Source organism: Mobula hypostoma, chromosome 29 (assembly GCF_963921235.1).
Source record: "Mobula hypostoma chromosome 29, sMobHyp1.1, whole genome shotgun sequence".
Lineage (NCBI taxonomy): Eukaryota > Metazoa > Chordata > Chondrichthyes > Myliobatiformes > Myliobatidae > Mobula > Mobula hypostoma.
Window position 1 is genome coordinate 6,580,387 of NC_086125.1, and position 19,199 is coordinate 6,599,585.

The 19,199-nt window shown below is 46.1% G+C and overlaps 1 protein-coding gene across 2 annotated transcripts in view; it reads left to right on the forward strand.

The window, feature by feature from the left end:
• The window catches only part of LOC134339422 (adenylate kinase isoenzyme 5-like), a 136,415-nt gene that overhangs the window by 5,113 nt on the left and 112,103 nt on the right, over nucleotides 1–19,199 (forward strand). Inside the window, exons 3-4 of one of the 2 annotated variants that reach the window (XM_063035900.1) lie at nucleotides 14,387–14,573; nucleotides 18,863–19,021. In XM_063035900.1, coding sequence (XP_062891970.1) covers nucleotides 14,387–14,573; nucleotides 18,863–19,021 — 346 coding nt within the window. Of the gene's footprint in view, nucleotides 1–14,386; nucleotides 14,574–18,853; nucleotides 19,022–19,199 lie in introns of both variants that reach the window. The other variant, XM_063035899.1, reaches the window with a different exon arrangement.

Consider the following 19,199-nt stretch of genomic DNA (forward strand, 5'->3'; position numbering starts at 1 on the left):
TAACTCTATCAGGTCACCTCTCATCCTTCGTCGCTCCAAGGAGAAAAGGCCAAGTTCACTCAATCTGTTTTCATAAGGCATGCTCCCCAATCCAGGCAACATCCTTGAAAATCTCCTCTACACCCTTTCAATGGCTTCTACATCCTTCCTGTAGTGAGGTGACCAGAACTGAGCACAGTACTCCAAGTGTGATCTGACCAGGGTCCTATGTAGCTGCAACATTACCTCTTGGCTCCTAAATTCAATTCCACGATTGATGAAGGCCAATACACTGTATGCCTTCTTAACCACAGAGTCAACCTGCGCAGCTGCTTTGAGCGTCCTATGGACTTGGACCCCAAGATCCCTCTGATCCTCCACACTGCCAAAAGTCTTACCATTAATACTATATTCTGCCATCATACTTGACCTACCAAAATGAACCACTTCACACTTATCTGGGTTGAACTCCATCTGCCACTTCTCAGCCCAGTTTTGCATCCTATCAATGTCCCGCTGTAACCTCTGACAGCCCTCCACACTATCCACAACACCCTCCAACCTTTGTGTCATCAGCAAACTTACTAACCCATCCCTCCACTTCCTCATCCAGGTCATTTATAAAAATCATGAAGAGTAAGGGTCCCAGAACACTTACCCTGAGGCACACCACTGGTCACTGACCTCCATGCAGAATATAACCCGTCTACAACCACTCTTTGCCTTCTGTGGGCAAGCAAGTTCTGGATCCACAAAGCAATGTCCCCTTGGATCCCATGCCTCCTTACTTTCTCAATAAGACTTGCATGGGGTACCTGATCAAATGCCTTGCTGATACCCATATATACTACACCTACTAATCTTCCTTCATCAATGTGTTTAGTCACATCCTCAAAAAATTCAATCAGGCTCGTAAGGCACGACCTGCATTTGACAAAGCCATGCTGACTATTCCTAATCATATTATGCCTCTCCAGATATTTATAAATCCTGCCTCTCAGGATCTCAGGAGAGTTAGTTGGAGAGTCTTGGACCAGAGTGCACAGACTCGGAATTGAGGGATGTCTCTTTAGAACAGAGATGAGGAGGAACGTCTTTATTAAGAGAGTGATGAATCTGTGAAGATCAAGTGGAGGTCAATTCAATGGGTTAATTTAAAGCAAGGGCTGTTGATGAGGAAGGACATCAAAGATTACGAGGGGACGACCTGAGAACGGGATTGAGAGGGAAATAGGACAGCCATGATGGAATAGCAGAGCAGACTCAATGGGCCAGCTAATTCCGCTCTGCAACTTCTGGCCTTATGGCTTCAGGCTGTTTCAGGAACCCAGTTACAGTTTCAAGTGTACTCGGCTCCATTGGCACCTGTTAAATATCGCACATCTACTGTCAATGGTGCACATGCTGTGCATAATCTACTCAGTTCAGAATAGGAGCTGTAACAGAACGATTCTCCAGAGCAGGGACCAGACAACGTAGCCACTGTAACCCTCCCTGAGCTGCCTCTGTGATGTGGCAGGGCTAAGGGTCTACAGCAGAGAACTCTTCACTGAGAGCAGGATGTGGCAGGGCTAAGGGTCCATGTTAGAGCACTCTTCACTGGGAGCACGATTCCATGGCAACACAAACACAGCAAATTAGCAAAAGTTATCATTACCAAGAGCCATGAATTAGGTATCTTCTGAAACTCATAGTAATTAGCCTGCGAGGGTAGAGGACGATGTGTCAGGGAATTGTGACTTGCTAAGTAAGCTGGAGCTTCCTTCGAGGGCTGCAGCCCAGTAATTGACCTTAATGGAATTACTCTGCTGGTAAGGGTGAGTGGGGCGCTGAGGGAACTGGTCACAGTCACAACCCGTGAAAGGAAGGTGTCAATTATCGCCGAATGTCAGGTACTAACAGAGAGCAAGGATTGTCTCACACTTACAGGGGTAATTATACATGTCATCTGGTAAAAGCCTTTCTAAAGTCAGTGGGAAATTGTTAGCATCAGTGACTGACAGCGATTATGGCCGATTTAGACTATAAGTCCATAAGGAATAGGAGCAGAATTAGGCCATTTGGCCTTTAGAGTCTGTTCTGTCATTCCACCACAGCTGATTTATTTTTCATCTCAAACCCATTCTCTTGACTTCTCCCTGTAACCTTTGACACCCTTAATAATCAAGAGCCTATCAGCCTCTGCCTTAAATATAACCAATGACCTGGCCTCCACAATGAATTCCACAGATTCGCCACCCTCTGGCTAAAGATAATCCTCCTCATCTCCATTCTAATGGAACTTCTTTCTATTCTGAGGTTGTAACCTCTGGTCCTAGACTCCCCCCACTATAGGAAACATCCTCTCCACATTTACTTTCTCTCAGTATTGGACAGGTCTCCCTGAGTATCACAGAGAGGGCATTCGATGTCCTATGCAGAATGAAGACCACCAACCTGATTGTCCTCTAGGCCCGCTGCACCTCTTAACCTCTGGAATAGCCCAGCTACTTAGCTCTTGGCAATGAGGGATATGTGATAAATGCTGGTCTTCCCAGTGACACCCACACCACCTGAATGAATTGAAGACTGCGGCAAACATAGCCATAGTCAAACTTCTCCAAGCTCATTCACTCATGTAGTGCTTTCTACGTTGAAGATCGCCAGACAGTCAAGCTTCTACCAGGTTACCTTGGCAACACCCAAGCATCATAAGCTTTGCCACGGACTGTATTTTGACTAGTGGTCTGTGTTACAGCCAAGGGGTAGGAATTGGAAGGGTGCAACTTCTCAAGCTGTCACTCCCAGCACCTGCCCAGAGTGTGTGGGCATGGGGAGGCATTGTGGTGCCCAGCGAGGTGCCCAACGAGGTGACACGGTGCACACCTTAGGCAAATGAGTTCCCTGAAAGAAGAGGCAAAACAGGATGAGACTGGCGAGCACGGGATCGGAGGTGTGGCATGGAGAGATCATAGTGTCATGGAGAAATAACAGCATAGAAACAGGCCTTTTGGCCCATCTAGTCCATGCTAAACTGTTGCTCTGCCTGGTCTCATTGGCTCAAACCTGGACTTCAGCCTTCACTGTCTCTCCCAACCACGTACTTACCCAAACTTCTCTTAAATGTTGCGATCGAACCCATATCCACCACTTCTGTTGACAGCTCGTTCCACACTCTCACCTCCATCGAAGTGAAGAAGTTCCCCTTAAATATTTCACCTTTCGCTCTTAACCTACAACCTCTAGTTCTAGTCTCACACAACCTCGCGGAAAAAAACCCGCTTGTATCTTCCCTATCTATACCCTCTCATAATTATATATCTCTCTCTCAAAGGTCCCTTCATGTACCATGCTTCAGGAAGAAAAGTCCCAACTTGTTCAGTCTTTCCCGACGCTGTCACTCAGGTTAAGGTTCACCAGATTGGACGGAAAGATTGATGAGTTCTTGTACACAAGTTACTGAAGGGCAACACACAGGCAAAAGAAACAGAAAACAAATGGCACATTTGCCTTAATTCAGAGAGGATTTAGATACTTATTGCAATCACATAGCTCTTTAGTGAGGCCACTCCTGGAAAGTTGGTCTTCCTACTTTTAGATTTAATTTACTTAGGGGGAGTTGAGTAAAGATTCACTGGATTGGTTCCATTTGGAGTTTGCAAGTCCCAGATGGTGGTGAGGTTGGAGGTATGCTGTTTTAGGAGAGGTTCTGTAAACTGGAACTGAATTCTCTTGAATTTAGAATGAGAGGAGATCGCATCAGAACCCCTCCTCCAACATAAAGGACATGACAGGTTAGGTGAAGGGGAGGGGGTGTTTCCCACCAGCTGAGGAATCCAGAACCAGGGGCACAGTTTGAGAATATGGAGGTTGTTAAAGCTTAAAGCTTCAAAGTGCATTCATTATCGACAAATGTATAAATTATACAACCCTGAGATTTGTTTGCTTACAAGCAGCCACAAAGCAAGGAACCAGAAAGAACCCAAATTAAAAAAAAATAAAGCCCAACCCCCGCCCCCAGTGCCCACAGAGAAAGAGACAATAAAGGCAACAAAACAAGTCATGTAAAAAACTAGAAGTGAACAACAACAGCAGCATTCTGAAGCAAATGGAGTCCTTAGATCTAAGTCCCTGGAACAGCTCAGAGCAGGCCCAAAGCCTCATCATATTAGCGGGGCAAGTCGCCGCAAAGTTTGCCGACACGAAGCATAGCAGCCAGGGGCAGTCTTACAGCCTAGCGTCGTGGAGAGAGAAGCCCCCGTACTATCTGGGCTGGCATTTAAATTGTCCGAACCTCACAACAGGAACCGGGCCACATCACGGCGAGTCGCACCGGCCTAGATTTCACTGCTGGAGAAGCCGTTCTCAACCTCGCCAAATCGGCTCGGCACTTAGTTAGCTGTTTAGGATTGAGAATAGGAGAATTTTTTTATTCAGAGGAAGGCTGATTATATCCATCTTGGAGGACTGTGAAAACTGACTCAGATTCTGGGGAAGTATCAGGGATTGGAAAGCTACCATCATCACACCTCTATCCAAAAAGAGGAGGGGGCGGGGCAAGGCTAAAAGCAGATAACTATAGACTGATGAGCCAAACGCCCACTGTTAAAATCTTTTATTGTGGAACCAACATTTGAAAAATCATAATCTAATCTAGCAGAATCATGAAGGGAAAATTGTTTTTCACATACTTATTAGAATCAGAATCAGGTTTAACATCACTGGCAGATGTTGTGAAACTTGTTTACCAGCAAAAGTACAATGCAATACATAATAATAAAACTGTAAATTACAGTAAAAAGTGTATATTTTTTTAAGTTAAATTAAATAAGTAGTTCAAAAAGAGGGAAAAGAAATGTCGTGAGGTGTTATCCATGGGTTCAATGTCCATTCGGAAATCTGACGGCAGAGGGGAAGAAACTGTTCCTGAGACATTTTGTTTAGTGTATACAAAGAAAACCAGGGAAGGGTGCATGGATTTCCAAAGGTCTTCAGCAAGGTTCCTCATAAAAAGTTCCATCATGAGATAAAGAGCCTATGGTATTGGAAAGATAGAAGTCTGGTCAGGATGAGAGGGTCAGTTTTGAATTGGCAAACAGCGGGGTGCTGTAAAGGTCAATACTGAGGCTTCAACCGTTTACAACACGTAGCGACATGGACCAAGAGGTGAACGTACTGAGTGGCACAAATGTAGGAGAGAAGATAAGCTGCTGGGAGCCTTTGAAGAGTTTACAGATATTTATAGGCAAGGTGAGTGGGCAAATGGAGTAGATGTGAAATTGTTCACTTCAGAAAGAAAAACAATAGAACAGAGCACTGCATAGAGAACATTTGCAAAAAGCTGAAATGCAAATAAACAGGGTGGGTTCCTTATACCTAAACCATAAGAAACTAGCACACAAGTGCAGAGAGTAACAGACAAGGTTCATGGAAGATTGACTGTGATTCCAAGTGGTGTTGGAGTATAAACGTAGCAAAGTCTCATCGCAACTTTACGAGGCAGCAGTGAGATATATGTGGAGTCCCGTAAACAATTCTGGTCCACCTGTTTTCCAGGAAGGAGCCAGCGCGAGGGGTGGGTCACCAGAATGATACCAACATGGAGGAATTGTCCTTCAAGGAAAGTTAAATAGACTGAGGCTCTGCTCAATGGAGTTCAGAAGAATGAGACGCAACCCTGTTCAAACACACAAGGTTTTTAGGGGACCAGTCAGGATTAATGCTGAGGTGATTTGGAAGGTAGAATCATGGTGGCTGAATGTGGGCTACCAATTGAAATGGAGAAGACATAAAGTTTCTTCTCTTAAGGCCGTTGTAACACTTTGCCACAGAAAGCTGAAGGCTACAGAGCTATGTGTCCGTCTAATGCAGAACTGGATGGAATCCTAATCCAGAAAGGAATCAAGAATTATTGGAAAAGGCTGGAAAAATGGCTTGAGGAATTTCAGGTCAGCTATGCTCTACTCGATATTGGAGTAAGCTTGAGGGGCTGAATGTAGTCTCTTGCTCCCGGGTTTGTGGTCTCAAGACCAGGGATCGTCAAGTTTCTGGGCATTCAGAGAATCGAGGGATGAGGGGATGGTGTTGGAGAATATTGCTGAGGTGGAAGATCAGCTAAGTTGTTGGATGATCAGCTCCTATTTTATGTTTCTTACATTCTTATATGTTGTGATTGTGAAACACAACACACTTGACAAAGCAGGAGACCATTTGGCCCATTGAATATGTGCTGGCTTTTTAAAAGAGTTCTTCAGTAAAACCTTTCCCTCTGCTCTTTCCTGATGCCTGGAAAATGTTCTCAAAATGACCAGATTTCAATCCTGTAAAAACAGCCTACAATCTTACCAAAACCATTTAAATATCAGATTTTAATTTATTTAGTCACCTCTGCTCGCATTATCATCTTCTCCTCCTTCACAGTTCAGCCTTGGGGGGCCCATCTCAGTACAAAGGTCTTGACTCCCTGGTCAGGAAGTGTCTACAGTGAACCCAGAAGTTAGATAGGTAGATAGATGGATAGATAGATACTTTATTGATCCCAAAGGAAATCACAATGACACAGTAGCATTATGTGCACAGATAAACAAATATACAACTATTAGAAGTGAAGTAAGAAAGAATAAAAAATAAGTTACCTCATGCAGTCTAACAGGAGGGGAGGGGGTCACCACTTCCCCGGCTACAGGTTGACTCATTATAGAGCCTAATGGCCGAGGGTGAGAATGACCTCATATAGAGCTCTTTGGAGCAGTACAGCTGTCTTAGTCTATTGCTAAAAGTGCTCCTCTGTTCAGCCAAGGTGGTGTGCAGAGGGTGAGAAACATTGTCCAGAATGGCCAGGATTTTCCAGAGGGTCCCTTGTTCTACCACACCCTCCAACAACAGAGCCAGACTTTCTGAATAGTTTATTGGGCCTGTTGGCATCATCCGTGTTGATGCCATTGCACCAGCACACCACCACACATAGAAGATTGTACAGGCAACGACAGACTGGTAGAACATGTGAAGGAGAGGCCTGCATACTCAAAAGGACCTCAGTCTCCTCAGGTAGTAGGTAGAGGCAACTCTGGTCCTTCTTGTACACAGCCTCTGTGTTGGTGCTCCACTCAAGTCTGTCACCCAGTTGCACCCCCGGGTACTTATAGGTCCTCACCACCACATCTACGTCCTCACCACCAATAGTAACAGGGAACAGTGCAGGCTTAGTCTCCCTAAAGTCCATCACCATCTCCTTTGTCTTATTAATGTTGAGCTGCAGATGATTCAGCTTGCACCATGTGACAAAGTCCTCCACCAGGACCCTGTATCCATCCTCCCGTCCTCCCTTTATACACCCAACTATTGCTGAGATCAGAGAATTTCTGCCGATGACATGACTCATTGTTGTATCTAAAGTCCAAGGTATACAGGGTAAACAGGAAGGGAACCAATACAGTCCCCTGTGGGACCCCAGTGCTGTTTATAGCCATGTCTGACACACGGCTCTGAAGCCGCACAAACTGTGGCTACCGGTCAGGTAGTCCATTATTCAGGATAGAATGGAAGTGCCAACCTGCATTGAACGGAGATTTTCCCCCAGCAATGAGGGCTCTATGGTATTGAAGGCACTTGAGAAATCAAAAAATAGTGTTGCCCTGCTTATTCAAATGGCAGTAGGCTCTGTTCAGCAGGTAGATGACAGTTTCATTGACTCCAATGTGCTCCTGGTAGGCAGACTGCAGGGAATCGAGAGCTGATCTGACCAGGGGTCAGAGGTGAGCCAGGATCAGACTCTCTAGTTTCATGATATGTGAGGTCAGGGCCACTGGACGGTAGTCATTCAAGATTTTCCGTCAGCCCTTCTTGGGTACTGGGACCACACACGATGTTTCCCACGCAGTTGGAACCCTTTCCAGGCTGAGATTCAGATGGAAAATGTGCTGGAGACTCCACACAGCTGCTCGGCCCACTCCTTCAGGAACCTGAGGTTCACACCGTCCGGTCCCAGTGCTTTGCCGTGTCTGAATTTCCCCAGAGACCTTCGCACCTGCTCAGTAGTGAAGGTGAGTCCACGATGACTGGGGAGTTGGTGGAAGGTGGGGACCGAGGGAGGTGATAGCAGTTGTGGAGGTGTCATGGTAGGTGCGGGGCAAGGGGGGATGTAGACAGTGGTAGCCTGTGTTGTTCATCCATGTGTTGAACTGCCGGGGGGAGGAGGGGAGGTGTTGGTGCTGAGGGAGCATTGGGTGCCTCAGCACCTGGATTGGTGTGCTGAGGGGAGGGAGTGAACAGGAGGGCAATCGTCAAACCTATTAAAGAATTAATAGAACTCATTAGCCCCTTCACAGCTGCATTCCCAGGCTCTACAGCTAGGCTGATTGAAGCCAGCTATGTTCTTTGTGCCTCTCCACACCTCCCGTGTGCTACTCTGCCCAAAATTGTTCTCCACTCTCGCCTGTATTCCTCTCCAGCCACCTTGATCTTCACCTTTAGCTTCCTATACACATGTTTCAATTCCTTCTTGTCTCCTGATCTAAAGGGTCTCTTTTTGTGGTCAAGATGGGCCTTCAGATCACTGGTGACCCATGGTTTGTCATTAGGGAAACGAAAACAGTCCTATTACAGTGTCCACACAGAAGCTGATGTAGTTATTGATGACTTTGGCTCTCAGTTCAAGCTAAGATTGATATACGTTCTCAATGTGCCTCTGAAGCTCTCTGGTCACCATTAGAGGAAGCATTCAAGATGAAAATTATTTGTCACATGTACATTGAAACATACAGTGAAATGCCTTGTTTGCACCGATGACCAACACTGTCTGAGGCTGTGCTGGGGGCAGCCCCTTAGTGTCATCGTGCCTCCCGCGCCAACGTAGTAGGTCCACAACTTACTATCCCGTACGTCCTTGGACTGTGGGAGGAAACCGGAGCACCCGGAGGAAACCCACGCGGTCACGGGGAGAACGTACAAACTCCTTACAGGCGGCGGCGGGAATTGAACCCTGATCACTAGCGCTTTAAAGCATTACGCTAGCTGCTACACTTCCATTTGCGCGCAGCAGGTTACACCAAGACGTGGCAGGCTGAGGGCCAGGTGCTAGTAAATATAGATGGAAGGAATGGCCAGGGTGGGCTGTAGGACCTGTTCCTGTGCTCAATGACTCCACGAGTCTAAATTCCTCACAAACACAATGTGAGAATGACCAAACTCTTCCTTTATTTGTCATATTCAATATAGGTAAGGATTGACGGGACATTGGGAGTAGCTCAGCTAATTGCCCACCAATCTCCCTCCAGGCACTTACCTCTGCAAGCAGTCCAAACACTATGCCAGCCCAGACCCCTCCTCCCTCACCTCCAGGCAAACGAGACAACACTTCACCTGCCAGTCTGCTGCGGTCCTGCGCTCCTGATGGGGTCTCCTCTACATTGATGAGATCTGTTGTAAATTGGGGGACCGTTTTGTTGAGCATCTCCGCGCCCCCCTGTCAGAAGCAGGACTTCCTGGTGGCCAAACATTTTAACTCCAATTCCCTTTCCCATTCCGATATGTTGGTCCCTGGCCTCCTCTTGTGCCAAGATGAGGCCACCCTCAGGGTGAAGGAGCAACACATTATATTCCATCTGGGTAGCCTCCAACCTGATGGCATGAATATTGAATTCTCCTTCCGGTAAACAAATTCCCCCTCCTCCTTCTTCTAGTCCCCACTCTGACCTTTTATCTCTTCAACCTCCCTACTACCCCCCCCCACCCCCAGGGGTCCCTCTTCCTTCCCTTTCTCCTATGGTCCTCTCTTCTTTCCTATCAGATTCCTTCCAACCCTTCTCCAGCCCTTAACCTTTCCCTCCCACCTTGTTTCACCTATCACCTTCCAGCCAGCTTCCTCCCCCACTTCCTTCTAAATCGTAAAGAAAGGTCTCGGCCTAAAACCTTGACTGTTTAAACATGTATGACCACCTAGAAGTCCCACTTCTGGCAGATGGAGCAGAGATGCTCGACGAAGTGGTTCCCCAATTTACGACAGGTCTCGCCAATGTACAGGTGGCCGCATCAGGAGCTCCGGATGTGGTAGACAGCCATTACCCTTTACCAGTGTGGGTCAGTGCCCTGCAATCTTGCCTCTGTGCTAGGAAGTTCCCCAGTGCAGAGACTTTGCTGCACAAATCCAGACTGACGCCTCCGTGCAGCGTAGAGGGAGACTGCTCTGTTGGAACTGCCACCTTCCATTCGGGCCATTAAACTGAGGATGGATCTGTCCACACCCAGGTGGATATGAAACATCCTGGGTCAGTGTCTTGGAAAAAGAGCACGAGGGTTATTCCTGAAGTCTCATTCAATCCTTACCTCCATTCAATATTACAAATTCACTCCGGTTGATACTGCCTGACCTGCTGAGTTCCTCCAGCATTTTGTGTGTGTTGCTTTGCCCTTAGTAGCGTGCGACCTCAACGATCACTTGAAAATAGTTAATTAAGATGAGATTATCCAACAGTCTCACCTCCTGAAACAGAAGACCATTTTGAGCCCAGATACCCAATGAAGTGGGGAATTCAAGTAAAATAGTGTGCACTGTTTAGCTACCTCGGTTCATCTTGCTGGAAGGGGTCACGGATTTGGGAAGTGTTGCACGAGGGGTACATTTATTGATTTATTGAGATACAGTGCCGAATAGGCTCTTCTGGCCCTTCGATTCCCGCTGCCCAGCAATCCCCCCAGTTTAATTCCTAGGCCAGTACGTCTTTGGACGGAGGGAACGGGAACACCCAGAGGAAACCCGCACGGTCACGGGGAGAATGTGTTAACTCCTTACAGGCAGCGGTGGGAATTGAACCCTGTTCACCTGGACTGTAACCGCTACGCTGCCGTGTCACCCTACACCTATATCATGGAGATGGAGCACACCGCAGCCACGGTGAAGCACGGTCCCTGAGCGGATACTTAGGGTAGAGGAAGAGGTGCCAATCAAGTTTGTCAGGTGCTCCATAAATGGAAGCTGTTGTTATTGCTCTTGAGGGAGTGGGTGAGGATTCTTGGTTTAATAATGGTGGGGGTGGAGGGTGAGGAGCCTTCTGAATCACAATTCTGTGAATAAACACCTCCACTCTCTGTGCGCAGCATAGCAGCGCTCCAAGCAGAACAAATTCTGCATCAGGAAAAATAATCTGCCACCATTTCTGTGTCTGATGGTAATTCCAGAGAGAACTATTGATCATTAATCATGTAAAATAAATGTTGTCTCTTCAAAATGGCTGAAGGATTTAAACAGAGAGTTCTACACAAGAAAACCCCAGTCGATTACTGATTCCATGTTGATTTTTTATCAAAGTCTCAAAGTACATTTATTATCAAAGTACGTATGCAGTATACAACCCTGAAATTCGTATGTTATTATTGATTTCAAGTATGATTGATTCATATAGTGTGATTATTGATTCCATGTTAATGATCAATATTTATTTATTAATTCGTCATCATGTGCCGTGTTGTGTGACGTGGGCAATCCTGTTCCTATGACCGTGACTGTTCCAGGTGAATTTTTCGACAGAAGTGGTTTTCTTCGGGTCAGTGTCTTTACAAGATGGGTGACCCCAGCCATTATCAATAATCTTCAGAGATTGCCTGCCTGGTGTCAGTGGTCACATAACCAGGACTTGTGATCTGCACTGGCTGCTCCCATAGCTTCACGTGACCCTGATCGGGGGGTCTAAGCAGATGCTACGATCTGCCCAAGAGTGACCTGCAGACTAGCGGAGGGAAGGAGCTCCTTACACCTCCTTTGGGAGAGATGTATCCCCTCCCTGTCACCCAATTTATTAATTACACAAACTTGTATTATTGATTCCATGTTGATTAGTCATGTGATGTGAGTTTTGATACCAAATTGATTATGTATCTCATGTTGATTATAGATCCCGTGATGACACTGGATACCAATTTTTTTTCAAAACTGTTGGTTCCTCAGAATTTTTTTTTTGCTTATGATAGACCACTTGAAGCTAAACACAAATATAATTTCAGACTACTTGTATCACGTTGGAACTTGGAGAACCAAGAGATTAATTTTAATTGAATATAATGCATTTAATTACATAATGGTGCCGCCACTTTGAAATACTTCAACTGAACTAAAATGTATTGTTGATGATTTTTGTTTGGACTCAGTGTCTGAGGCTGCTTGTTAAGATGTCCAACAATAATCAGCCAACACTGATAGATTCCAGTTGCCCTGATATCATATCTCCATGACCGCAATCTCCCGGTGAAACCTTTCACCGTGCTCGTCACTGACAGCGCCAGGAATTGCAGGGAAGAAGTCTAAATGAGAATGCAGAAAATTAATCTTTAGTAACACATTGAACTTCATGGTTTTATATGCATGAAGCACATTTTCAACCAGTTGCCTGTAGTTCGGTGCTCTGTAGCTGCCAAGAAAATTTTCAACATCCTTGAATGCCTTCCATGCCATTTTCTGCAGTCCCACTAGAAGTTCTTTGAATTGCCTGTCATTCACCTGTTTGAATTGTGGACCAACGGAAATGCCTTCCTGAATCTTAGCATCAGTTATTCTGACTGAATTATGAATTAAAACAACAAATATCGGCACTTTCAAAAAAAGGTCCATGATAGGGAAATTTAACGGTGATTTTCATAATCAGTAGCCCAAATTCCACCAGGTACACCCAAAGGTAACAGGAGGAAAAATCTCTGACTGTTTTCTCTGATAATTTATTTCATATTGATGATTTTATTAGTGATGATTATTGATTCTATAGTGGGCATTGATTTTATTGTCGATTACCCATCCCACGCGATTATTGATTTAGGTGACTACTGATTCTGCCAATTATTTGTACTGAATAAATATCTGAAATCTGAGAAGAAAAGATTACTACAGCCACAGGGGAGGGAGGTGAACGGATTTGGGAGCTGGGACGCCACCAGTGCAGACTCAAAGAGCTGAACAGCTTCAGTCAGAATCAGGTTTAGTATCACCGTCATATGTCGTGAAATTTGTTAACTTTGCTCCAGCAGTACAATGCAGAACATAATAGTATAGAGAAAAAAACCTGTGTATTACAGTGAGTATTAAATAGTTAAATTAGCTAAGTACTGCAAAAAATAGAAATTAAAAAGTAGTGAGGTAGTGTTCATGGGTTTACTGTCCATTCAGAAATAGTTTGGAAGAGAGGAAGAAGCTGTTCCTGAATCGCTGAGTGTGTGCCTTCAGGCTGCTGACAGTAACGATGAGAAGAAGGCATGTCCTGGGTAATGGGAGTCCGTCATGGTGGACACCGCCTTTTTGAGGCTCCACTTCTTGAAATGTCCTAAACACTACGGAGGCTAGTGCCCATGATGGGCTGTCTAATTTCATAATTCTCTGCAGCTTACTTTGATCCTGTGCTGTTTCCCCCACCACCACCCCCAAGCCATACCAATCAGTGATACAGCCAGTTAGAATGATCTCCATGGTACTTCGGTAGAAACTTGCAAGTGTTTTCAGTGACATAGTAAATCTCCCCAAACTCCTAATAAAACATGGCCACTGTTGTGCCTTCTTGGTAGCTGCATCGATATGTTCGGTCCAGCTTAGATCCTCACAGATATTGACACCCAGGAGATTGATATTGCTGTAGCCATTCAGTGACCCTGACTTCAGGTCTCCACTGGTTTCATGATGATTGATGATCAATACTGATTGTTGAATCCACTTGAATAGTATCCCCGGTTGATTACTAATCCCACGTCATTCCATGATCTCCTTGCCACAAGCCTAGATTGGCCATTGATGCTCGGCTCAGACGAAAGCTTGAAGGTCGATCAGAAGTCTGGAGGTCGAAGTCCAATGGTTGAAGCCTGAGGACTGGAGGCTGGACGTACACTCCACTATCCACAGCACTGAGGCTGAGGCTTTGGGCCTGCTCCAGGCTTCAGGCCTACCGGCTCCCTCTCATTCTGAAAGCTGTTTGCTTCCTTTTATTGTTTGCACGATTTGTATTTTCTCTCTCTCTCTCTCTCTCTGCCCATTGGGTGTTTGTTGGTCTTTTATTTTGGGTTTCTTGGTTTTGTGGCTAACTGTAAGGAGACGAATCTCAAGGTTGTATAATTTATACATGCTTTGATCATAAATGCACTTTGGAGGCTGTGCTGGAGTTGGAGGACTCTGTGTGGGTGGGTGGGAGGGAGAAATGGGGCTTGTTTTACTGTAGGTGTTGCTTATTGTATCCACTGTTATTCTGACAGGCGTTATGGGCTGCTATAATGGTGCTGGAATATGTGGTGACAGTTGTGGGCTGCCCCCGGCATATCATTAGGCGCATTGGAGGTTAACATAAATGATGCATTTCACTTTACGTTGTACATCATGTGATACATCAATCTGAACCTGAACCTGAATCTCAGTTGCTATTCCACCCTCCCCACCCCCCATCTCTGTGTGCTTCTTCCCCAGAGTATGCTGACAGGCCTGATGTACCATCGTCCTGAGGAACCCATTGAGTACCTGGAGAGCTGCCTGAAGAAAGTCAGGGAGATGGGTGGACTGGAGAGAGTGCGATGGGATACCTTCATCGTTCAGGAGAAGAGGGCACTGCCACCTGTCGGCGGGAGCCAGGGGAGAAGAGCCATCTATCGGAGCGGTAACTCACCAACTTCTCTACCACGTCCACTTCTACTCCAGCTTAGTCCTCCCCTTCATCGGGGTGCTGGTCTGAAACACCGGCCCTTTATTCCCCTCCATACAGCAGATACTACCTGACAAGCTGATCCCCTCCAGCATCTCCTCTGTTGTGTCTACGAGGACAACAATGAACCTCAGGTCCTTTCAAACACTATTTACTTCTGCGTTCTACAAAATGAATATTGAGATAATCCTTCGACACAAAACTTTCACATCATACCACTGAAAGAAATATATTTCACTCCGTACCTGGTAAAGGGGAAGAGTCCACTTAATAAGAAGTAGCTGGTTCAGTTTAACACGCTAGCCGGTGCTCGGAATCACATTGTGCCTTACTCCTATAGAAATATACGGTACTGTGCAAATGCCTTAGGCATACACACACACACACACACACACACACACTCATATATATAAATAAACATATATATATATATATATATATATATAGCTCAGGTGCCTAAGACTTCTGCACAGTACTGTAGTAATTTTATGTATTGCACTGTACTGCTGCAGCAAAAAAAAGCAAATTTCATGAGATATGTGAGTGATGATAATTCTGATTCTGATATGGGTCTCTGTTGTGGACTGAGAGTGGGAAGGAGACAGGGAGAGAGGATCCTTGTCTGGGAAAAAGGGGCGGGAGCAGGAAGCACCAGAAAGGCATTCTCTAGGATCAATAAACCAATAGTTTGGAATCAAATGACCTTGCCTGGTAGCTCAGGACTGGGTGTGTCCCCACCCCAGCACTCCTCCTCTGCCGTCTGTCCCACACCCCTCCTGCGACATTCCAGCCTCGCCATCCCCGACATCCTTTGCTCCCACCAGATGTACAAACTCGCCCTCCACTCCGCGCTGACAAACACAGTACTGTGGACACGTCTCAGGCACCGTCGCTATATCTATTGGTCTGAGACTTCTGCGCAGTTCTGTTGAAAGCTCTGCACAACTCCTTTTCAGTTTCAGAGTCAGAATTTATTTAAAGGTGATGATATTTGTTGTTTTGTGGCAGCAGTACAGTGCAATACATAATAATTATGTTACAATAATATACAAAAATTAAATAGTGCAAAAAACAGAGCAAAACGGAGAGGTAGTGTTCATGGGTTCGTGAACCATTCAGAAATGTGATGGTGAAGGGAAGAAGCTGCTCCTAAAATGTTGAATGTGTGTCTTCAAGCTTCTGTACCACTCTGATGGTAGTAACGAGAAGAGGTCATGTCCCAGATTGTGAGGGTTTTTCATGATGGGTGCTGCCTTCTCGAGGCATCTTTTGAAGATGCCCTCGATGGTGAGGAGATTAGCGTCCCTGATGGAGCTGGCTGAGAATACAGCCTTTAAAGTCTCTGACACAGAGGAATTTGAAGCATCTAAATCTTTCCTCAAGCAGGACTGCTGTGTGTGTTTCCCGATTTCCCTTTCTGAAAGTCCACGATCAATTCCTCGTACTGCTTAGTCCTGAGGGGGTGATGCCATTGAACACTAAGCTGTAATCAATAAACAGCAGACTGATATGGGTAATGCTGTTACCCAGGGGACGCAAGGCCAACTGAAGAGCCATTGAGACCGCCTCCCTGCAGACCACAAACCGCAGTGAGTTCAGGTCCTTGCTCAGGCAGGAGTTAACTCTAGTCATAACCAACCTCTCAAAGCACTTCATCACAGCAGGTGATCTTTTTAACGGACCCCCCACCCCCCCCCCACCTGTTTGTGACATTTACAGAATATTTACAAAGTGCAATGTAAAAGTCAGACACAGAGTCAAACTGTGAGGAACTTGCTGATGTAGTTCTGGGAGGTGGAGGCCATTCTGGCTGCTGTCGTCGGTGTGTGTAGGAGTCAGTCAGCTGATTTCCCCCCCCCCCATGTCAATGAGGACAGCACACTGCAGACTTCTCAGGTGGAATAGCACCAACCCCATCATGGCTGCTGTGTGGCACCTACTGATGCCAACAAAGAGGTAGATAATCTAGAAACCCAGCCTCTCATGAGCAAGCTAGCAATTCCAATGGGAGCTCTCGGCCAGTCTTTTGGAAATGGCTCAGTCCTTTCACCTTGTGAAAGGTGCCAAGGACGTCTCAGGTGCCGAGCATCTGGGTGGCACGGTAGCCTAGTGGTTAGCACAATCCTTTACAGTACCAGGTTCAATTCCCACCGTGACCGCATGTGTGTCTCCTCCGAGTGCTTTGGTTTCCTCCCACGGTTCAAAGATGTACAGTTGGTGGGTTAATTGGTCATTGTAAATTGTCCCGTGATTAGGCGGGGGTTAAATCGGGAGATTGCTGCACGGCGCGGCTCGAAGGCCCGGAAGGGTCTATTCTGCGCTGTATCTCAATAAACAAAAAAGGAGAGAGTTGTAAGGATACTTACGCGGTCAGGCAGCATCCATGAAGAAAGAAACAGGTTGATGACCTTTTATCAGAACATTAAAAGACATTTGGTTAATGGGTAGACACAAATGGGATTGGTTTGATGGACACCATGGTTGGCATGAACAAGTTGGGCTGAAGGGCCTGTCTCTGTGCTGTGTATCTTTATGAATCTACTAGATCTGAGATAACTGCAACACTGGCACAATACTGTATTTGTCAACATGGAGCAGAGAGCAAGTTTGTAAATCTGGCAGAAGTAAAGGATGTAGGGAATGGCTATGGCAGAGTGCCCGCAGAGGGGGGGGTGGTTTGGGACAGGTGGCAGAGAAGTGCCAGGGGTGGGGAAGGGTGGCACCACTGCAAACACACCCTGGTCAAGCCAAGGTCATTTGATTCCAGGCAATAGGTTTATTGATCATTTCAGAATACCTCTCTGGTGCTTCCTGATCCCTCGCCTCTCCCTTCCCCGTTTCTCAACCATGATTCCCTTCTCCCTGCTGCCTTCCCACTCTTCGTCCACAACAGAGACCCTTATCAGAATCAGGTTTATCGTCACTCACATCTCATGAAATTCGGTTTATTTTTGCAGCAGCAGTCCAGTGCAATACATAAAATTACTACAGTACTGTGCGAAAGTCTTAGGCACCCTCGCTATATATATGTTCCTAAGACTTTTGTTTTGTGTGGGCACGTGGCCAAGTGGTTAAGGCATTGGACTAGCGACCTGAAGGTCGTGAGTTCCAGCCCTAGCTGAGGGAACGTGTTGTGTCCTTGAGCAAGGTACTTAATCACACATTGCTCTGTGACGACACTGGTGCCAAGCTGTATGGGTCCTAATGCCCTTCCCTTGGACAACATTGGTGTCGTGGAGAGGGGAGACTTGCAGCATGGGCTGGTCTTCCATACAACCTTGCCCAGGCCTGCACCCTGGACAGTGAAGACTTTCCAGGCGCAGATCCATGGTCTCGCAAGACTAATGAATGCCTTTTTTTAAAGACTTTTGTACAGCAGCGTCTGTCCCATCCAATCTCTCCACTACCCACCTGCAGGTTAGCTCATTGGTGTATCTGGGGTTAATGGTTCAGTGTAAATTTATTTGTGTTAGAGATAAAGGTTAGCGTCATTTCTCACATGTACATTGAAACATAGAGTGAAAGAATGCATCGTTTGCGTCAACAAGCACCACAGCCCAAAGATGAGCTGGCAAGTGTCGCCATGCCCACAACTTTACCAAACTTAACCCATATGTCCTTTGGTAAGTGCGAGGAAACCAAAGCTCTGGGGTAATGGGGAGAACATGCAAACTCTTTGCAGGCAGCAGCGGGAATTGAACCGGGATCTTCTGATTGCCAGTCACCATGAAACCATGCAGCCAACAGCCCAATCTATTGCACATTTACTGAAGAGATTCTGCTCGTAGGAAGGTTCATTCAACTTCTGCGAAGACAAAGACTCTCGTCTTCACTGGTTTTGTGTCACAGAGGCGGCAAGGTGACACATAGGCAAGTGCTAAAACTGGAAGCAGAAATGTGGAAATAGCAAAATTTAAAATTAAAATGCGACAACATTTTCTGCGTTACTGGCAGTGGAATATTGTCACCTAATGCTGGTCACTGAAAATAAAAATTCATTTTAGGTTAAACGATGGTGTGGGTTTAAGCTGCAACTTAGTGGAATATGTGGGTGTACGATGCCTGTAAATTAATGGAAATCAGCCAAGCTGCTCTATGAAAGGTGGGGAGTCGTGCAGAGTGAGTGGTTGGGGTCAGTGTAGCAAAGGATGACGGGTTGACCTGTTACTGTGACTTGATGCTCATTGTGTGTGTGTGTTTCTGTTTTCCCTTCACCACCCCCCACCCCCACCAAGTCCTCTCAGAGAGCCACAGTCTAGCTCATGACCGCTACGACCGTCTGCCCCCCATCCACCAGTTCTCCATCGAGAGCGACACAGACCTGTCGGAGACGGACGAGCTGATCGAGGAGTACGTGGTGTTCGACCCCTCGAAACCCAGGCCAAGGGTCATCCTGGTCATCGGTAAGTTCACCACCGAGAGGGGAAAGATGCTGATCACACCTCTTCACCTCTTGCTCTTCCTTTTGTGGGCCACACATGTAGGCTGGGTCCAAACCAGGATCGGGTCTACTCTAAGTGACACAGGGACTGAAAGTTGTTTCTTTTTGTCAGCAGCACAGTGAAAGACATAAACATTTAC